Source organism: Pyxicephalus adspersus, chromosome 2 (genome assembly GCF_032062135.1).
Source record: "Pyxicephalus adspersus chromosome 2, UCB_Pads_2.0, whole genome shotgun sequence".
Taxonomy (NCBI): domain Eukaryota; kingdom Metazoa; phylum Chordata; class Amphibia; order Anura; family Pyxicephalidae; genus Pyxicephalus; species Pyxicephalus adspersus.
Genome location: NC_092859.1, coordinates 71,611,120 through 71,617,977, shown reverse-complemented (window position 1 = coordinate 71,617,977; position 6,858 = coordinate 71,611,120). Strand labels below are relative to the sequence as shown.

Genomic DNA, 6,858 nt, shown 5'->3' with positions numbered 1-6,858 from the left:
ATGGGTTCGGAGGATGACCTCCATTTCAGATGCTGGATAGGGAGCTACAGGAGTTCTGCTGTCTAGTGAGAGGTGACATGTTAGTAGCCTCCAACGGTTAAAAGCCGGAAGGTGTTGGAGGAGTCAGAATGTGGTTCTATCTATCAGAGTTGTAGGGATTAGGCCAACAGTCAGGATTCTTGTGCTGGTGGCATCCAGGGGGTTAAAGTACTCATGAACTCAGTGAGCTCATTAATTTCAATTATCTCATTTTAGACTATCATGAGTGAACTTGGGTGATCGAGCAAACCTGGAATGGATCTGGTCCAGGATTGAAAACATGTGCCAACTACTAGCAATTGGCTTTCAAAAAATCAACTTCAGGTTTGCTGGATCATCCAAGTTCACTTATGTTAGTCTATCTTCTCCAGTCTTGGAGAAATTTTTATAAATCAGGCCCATAGTTAGGTTATGTAACTCTACGGAAGGCATGTCAAAGTAATTTATAAAATCCACATGCTGCTCTAATACTTTATCCCAGGCCCACACTCAGTGATTGAAGGATAAAAAATAAATGTGCTCCCAGCTGTTTTTCAGGTGACTTTGGCTGAAGGTGGTGCAATAACATAAGTATACCTGCCTTCCAGGCGCTGTACACAATGTCTAAAGATTGCAGGTTCCATGGAAGAAGTTGATGAACACCTGACAGCTGCCCATTCTGAACACTCAGCATGCTGCTGGAAGCTGCTTAGTAACAGCTAGGCTGTCACCTGGCCATATATTTCCTTACATCATATTGCAACTAAAATGTTTTATAGCCCTTTTCTCTGGGAATAAATTTTGTGCTTTGCAATAGTTTTCTATATTTTTTAGGTTCCATAATATTTTTGGGAATTGGTAGGAAGTTGGTCCCTAGACATAATGCAGAACACATTAGACAATGCAGCTTCTTGAAGATTTTGTCCTTTCAGTTCAGATTGCTTTATTAGAGTTTTAACTTTATGTCATGTCTTCCTTACAGCATCTACTAAAAACCGAAATTTCAGCTTTGGACTCTAAAATGAATTTTATCTTGTCTTTTTTGATCACAGTAAAAAAAAAGTAACTAAAAAAAACAATACACTAAATTGATAGGAATGTAAAGTTTTTTTATTCCTTTAAAGGCACACATGAAATAAAAATTGTAACACAAAGGAAAAAAAGTATTTGCAGTGCTAAACCTCAAACCAATAAATTCTGTAACATTTATGCTATAAAAAAGCATAATTAAATATAAAAAATTATTAATGAGAATACAGTCTGACAGTCTGAACTAATGCATCTGAATATTGTCTGAAGTTATCTTTGCACAAACTATTATTTGTATTGCTACAGTTTATTATGGCTGAAACACACTCAACATACTCACAGTCACTGATTTAATAATAAATTAAATTTCTGTACAAAATCAGGCGCTTACATAATAGTTTACTCTAAAATAAACTGTTTCAATGATTGTGTTTCTATAAAAATCTATAAATCATAAAATCTTTTTTGTAAAAATATATATATATATTTTAAATATATACACAGAGCGAATATATATATATATATATTTGCTAACCCACATATGCCATGAAAACATTCCAACTTAGGTTTATGCATGTTTTCTTGGAATCAACTACTCAATTTGTTAAAGCCAAAAGAAAGCCAGAAAACTATGTTTTTAAGATAATTCAGTAATAGCTTACCTATATATTTGAATCAAGATAGATCCCAGGAATAGTTTTTGGGAACACAGCAGCAAACCACTATACATGTAAGCTGCCACAGTTTAATGTGCATTCCGGCAACAAAAAATAGTTACACCTAAACATCTGACATGGATATAAAGTTCTGCTATATACACGAGAGATAGATGCCTTCAATGCTTCAGAAATTGTCACGTCACAAATTCCAAAATTGCTGTAAATAATATGAGTGTCAGTTTCACATTACTATAAACTAATGATGATGCAGATTTTTGTTTCTCACTTTTGCTGAGGCAGTGTTGATGGTTTCTTCATTTAAGTAAAAGCTATAATTTCCTTTTCTAATATTGATCTGCAAACATTCAGAAAGATGTGTTTAGAGAATTATTGCATGTTAGTGTTCATATAATCACATTAATGTCAGTCAGCGAGTACCCTAGTGACAATATAAAACAGCTAAAAAGATATTTGTGATTTGAGCAGTTTTCACCTGAGGGGTTCTCCAGGGTTACTCCTGTTCACCTCCAAATTATCTTGAATAGGCATAACAGGAATTCCTCATCTAAACCAGCAACACCAACAGCTTGCTGATGTTTAAATCTCAGATGCCCAAATGGTATGCATACAATGTCAAGGTAAAGTGCTAAGCATTGTACAGACATCCAATGGACATAAGAGAATTGTTGCTGGAAATGATCTTTCATGACTTATGTGTTGAATGTCTAAGTGCAGAAGAATAGGTGGGGAGTTAGAGACACTTGTTAGCTTTAGAGCACCAAGGTGAAGCTCTGCCATTTTAACATCTTTGGCACCAGCAGCCCCAAAAACTAACAGTGACACAATCTAATTTACCAGTCTTAAACTGGACCCTCTATAAAACAAAATGTCAAATTGCTGAGTTCCTTCCCCTTTTTTATATCACTATCCTAGCAAGACTGTTATTATTTTACATTTTTGTCTCTCTAGAGGAAAACTTTGGAGTTTCTTTCTCAGGGATTAAATTGTGCTTCTTCAAGCTAAACAGCCAAGGTATTATTTGCGTATTGGTTCACATCATTTGTAGGGCTGTGAGAAACTAACTTAGATTTTTCTCACAAACATAGATTTTGGAGGTTAATATCACAGGTAATTTATACTTCCATTACAGTATTTCAGAGTGTAGTATTCCATTAACTTGAGCGGAATGGAACTTTAAGTGAATCTGTTTTTTGTCCAAGCAAGGCAAACTGATGGGTTCACTTTTATGTTGGTCCCACAAACTGCTTTTACAATTCGCCCACCATCATTAGGCTATGATGTTAGGACAGAAAATCCCATTATTCTGTGTATGCACAGGAGCACAAAATTCACTCCCCTTCCTGACAGTGCTGGTGCATGTTGGCCACGTAGGCACTGAATGCTGCCATGTTGAAAAGAAAAGACATTCCCCACTGTTGTGTAGGTGGCAATTCCCCATTCAGGACATGTACAGGACTTCTTCTCTGGTGACCAAACAGATTGGCCAGAGACTGAAATGTAGGAAGTATAGGCTGCTGGTAGAGCCAGCAAAGCCAGTGAACACTGAGACTTCGCAGTTGTCTTCTTTTTGAGGATAAACATACTCTTAGCTGCTTATGAGTGGTAAGCAGCACTGATTTCATTTACTGCTGCACATCACATCAATAAAACAAGCTCCCAAGTGCCTGTGCATCATGTAAGTTTATTAGCAATTTCTGTCTTAACTGGAGCTGTTTGAAAAAGGTGCGGTAGATTGGTGATGTTATTAACCACACAATCTGGTTGTTTAGCTTGAGCTCTGAATAGACATTTATGTAAGTTTTTGTTGTACACTAATATACTAATAAAACAGGATAACAGAACCTTAGGTTTTAGAACAGAGTAAAATAATAAATTCTCAGCTCAATCTTAATTGATTTGGAGATTATTGTGCAGAATTTTAGTTGAAACAAGTCATATACAGCTTGTAGCATATGATTTCACATGGGACTTCTGACAAACCTGCTATTTCACTATGTGTGCTGTCTAGTTCTAAATTTACTTACACAGTTGTTCACCATTCCATTATCACCACATTGTCAGAACAATGTACTGTACATTGACCTTTTTTGTGTAATACATAAAATAACTTGAAGAAAAAATAAGGGAAGCTTGTATAAAAAAAAAATAACCTTACCTAACTCTTAAGTAATTTTCACAGCCCTGAGTAAACAGCCAATGGTGATACATTACTAAATATTCCATTGGCAAACTGGCACAATATCATAGCATTTATGGTCCTGAACTAGCCAATTAAGAGATATTGGGCCTGATTAGCTTGCAAATGTTTTTTATCCTGGGCCAGATCTATTTTATGTTTGCTGGACCACCCAGGTTCTCCCAACCATGACTGCCTATCTTTTCCGGTCTTAGAGGTCTTCCATAAAGCATTGTTTTTTAAAGCTATATATCTAAACATTCTGTATGTAAGGCTATGTACACACTTGCAATAAATATCGTTGGAAAGGATCTTTCATGATCCTTTCCAACGACTAACGACTGCACGATGCATAAACGAGCGCTGTACATACAGCACCGTCCTGCTCTATGGGGAGGTGAGGTGAAGAACGACCGAGCGGCACCCTGCTGCGCTCTGTCCCCCTTCACTTCTATTAAGATCGTCCATCGTCCGTGGATCTGCCAGGACGGTCGTTTGGACAATGAACTACAAACACTGTAAACACGCCAGATTCTCGTCCGATATCGGCCCTGAGCGGATTATCGGACGAGAACCATTGCACGTGTGTACTTAGCCTTAGAGTGATTGTAAGATAAATGACAATAAGGCCCAACTCTCTTTAATAATAAAGCTGGAGGCTCAGACAAAGAATTTTGGCACATGGCAAAATATGAGCATTATGTAATTTGGTTTTCAAAGCTGTGCATTTTGTCTAATGGGTGAGTAAAAGTGATGTTCCTAAAGCCATTGGGGGACAATACAATAGCACATATTAAGAACATTCCTACATGGTTACTAAATGTAGTACCATCTATTTATGGTATTCTTTTAAGGGTCTCTGTGTGTCTAAACATTTTTAACAAGAACAGGGGCATTTAGGTACCCATATCATAAGTGGTAAACACAAAGCTTCAGGGTTCAGGTTAATGTGCAATTGTTTTACTTTACCTAGCTGAGATAAAAGTGGAATTCTAACAAATTATCCTTTTCTAGATAATATAAGGTAGACTATAGCCTCTACAGCACATTTATTTTCTATTGGTGTTTTACTTTGATTTACATGCTGTGGCAAATGATAAAAACTAATATATCCAATGAGATGTGAAGGTTTGTGTGACTTTGTGGGAATGTATTTAACGCCCACATTTTTAGTGCATAGTTACCATACAGCACTACCTGTTATAATTTTGGAGTACAATTAAACAGCAGAACCATTTAGACAAGCATCTTCTTGCTCCTGTGCATATAGTGCAAATTGCACAGCCTGATGAATGCTATAAAACATCATGGTACCTTCATCATTTTTGAAATAGTCACCATTTCTAAGAGAATTTTTCACAGACATATTGCAATGTGCAAGTAAAACGCGAACCCCAATATTAGTATAATCTTTTACAACCTCTTTCAGGGTGTTTAGACCTGCAGTGTCTATAAATTGCATTGCACTGCAATCAATAACTACGGAATGTAGAGGCATTTGCTCTTGGTAGAGATGTAAAACAGTTTCCACCTCATCAATGTTGCTTTCCAAAATGTCTTCTTTTTTCTTAAGCTTTTCTTTCTTTTTTGCTGCTTTCTTTTCTGCTGAAGCCACCAAAACTGGGTCCACTCCAACCTGTTTATACAAAGCTGATTTAAAAGAGTGTTTGTTCACATAATACAGTGGGGCTTCGAAACAGAACACCTGGACACCTTTTGTGATGTTGAGATCCTTGTAAACAGTTATAGATTCATACACTTCAGAAGCCTCCACCCTACCTAACAATGATGAGGTTGGTCTTTGAGACCTTACAATCACACAAAGCATAGAAAATGAAATGCCGATCAAAAGTCCAAGCTCAGTGCTAATTACTGCAGATGAAAACATGGTGACCAGCCAAATGACAGTGTCTATTTTATTTACTTTCCACATCTTGGGCAAATCTAAAAATTTTCTGAGGGCACCTCTCAAATTCACTATGGTTATAACCCCCAGGACACATTTCTGGAGCGAATAGAAAAGAGGAGCTATTACCAAGAGGACAAGCAGAATGACCAGAGAGGTCATAATTCCTGAGACCTGAGTTTTGCAGCCAGTGGACTCTTTAACTAATGTTTTTGCAAGTGCAGCACTTGTGGTGAAGCAATAGAAAAACGACGGAATTATATTGCAGAATCCAATAGCGTACATTTCCTGATTGGCCTTCACCTCATAGCCATGTTTCTTGGCAAACATCTCTGAGAGGGAGACTGTGATTGCAAATCCTATTATTGCAATGGACAAAGCCCCCAAGGCAATATTGGGAATTAGGTTCCACTCTGGTGGCTTTGGCATTAGAAATCCAGTAGGGATCTCGCCTGCAATGCTAGAACCATATTTTTCTTTGAGGTGACCAAAGTGAGAGGCAAGAGTTGCCCCAACAACTACAAAGAGTTCAACAGGAATGGGAGCCTTAAGCTTTGACTTGAAGCATTCATTGAGTTCTTTGGTTGGAATCAGAACTAAAAGGCACAAAATGCTGGTAATAAGATCACAAATGTTGGTCTTGTGAATATTCTGGAAGATATAAATCCAAGTATAGATAGAAGAGCCAATGCCATTGGCTCGTGGTATACTTAAACCCAAAAGATATTTTACTTGAGATGTTAGGATTGTGAATGAGGCACCTGTTGCAAATCCACTTAGCAAAGAGTCCGACAAGTACACGGAAACAAAGCCAACTTGCAGTATTCCCATTAGTACCTGAAATGCAAAAAGAGGCACAAAATGTATATTAACAAGAGAAATATAATCCAGAGAATTTGTTAAACAATGTTAATTAAGTATTGTTGATATATATATATCACATAATAAAATTATGTATATACCAATAAACAGGCTTTGTTACTGAATTTTGCATATATATATAAATACTTTAGTAAGTAGGTTGAAAGAGAAAAGTATAGTAGTTTTCA

At 36.9% G+C, this 6,858-nt stretch overlaps 1 protein-coding gene across 2 annotated transcripts in view; it reads right to left on the bottom strand.

Annotated features, from left to right (window-relative positions):
- Positions 1–1,106: 1,106 nt before the first annotated feature.
- The window catches only part of SLC26A2 (solute carrier family 26 member 2), a 28,522-nt gene continuing 22,770 nt past the window's right edge, over positions 1,107–6,858 (bottom strand). For both annotated transcript variants that reach the window (XM_072400980.1, XM_072400981.1), the window contains exon 3: positions 1,107–6,646. In XM_072400980.1, the coding sequence (XP_072257081.1) occupies positions 5,123–6,646 (1,524 nt within the window). In that variant the 3' untranslated portion in view covers positions 1,107–5,122. The remainder of the gene's footprint in view (positions 6,647–6,858) is intronic.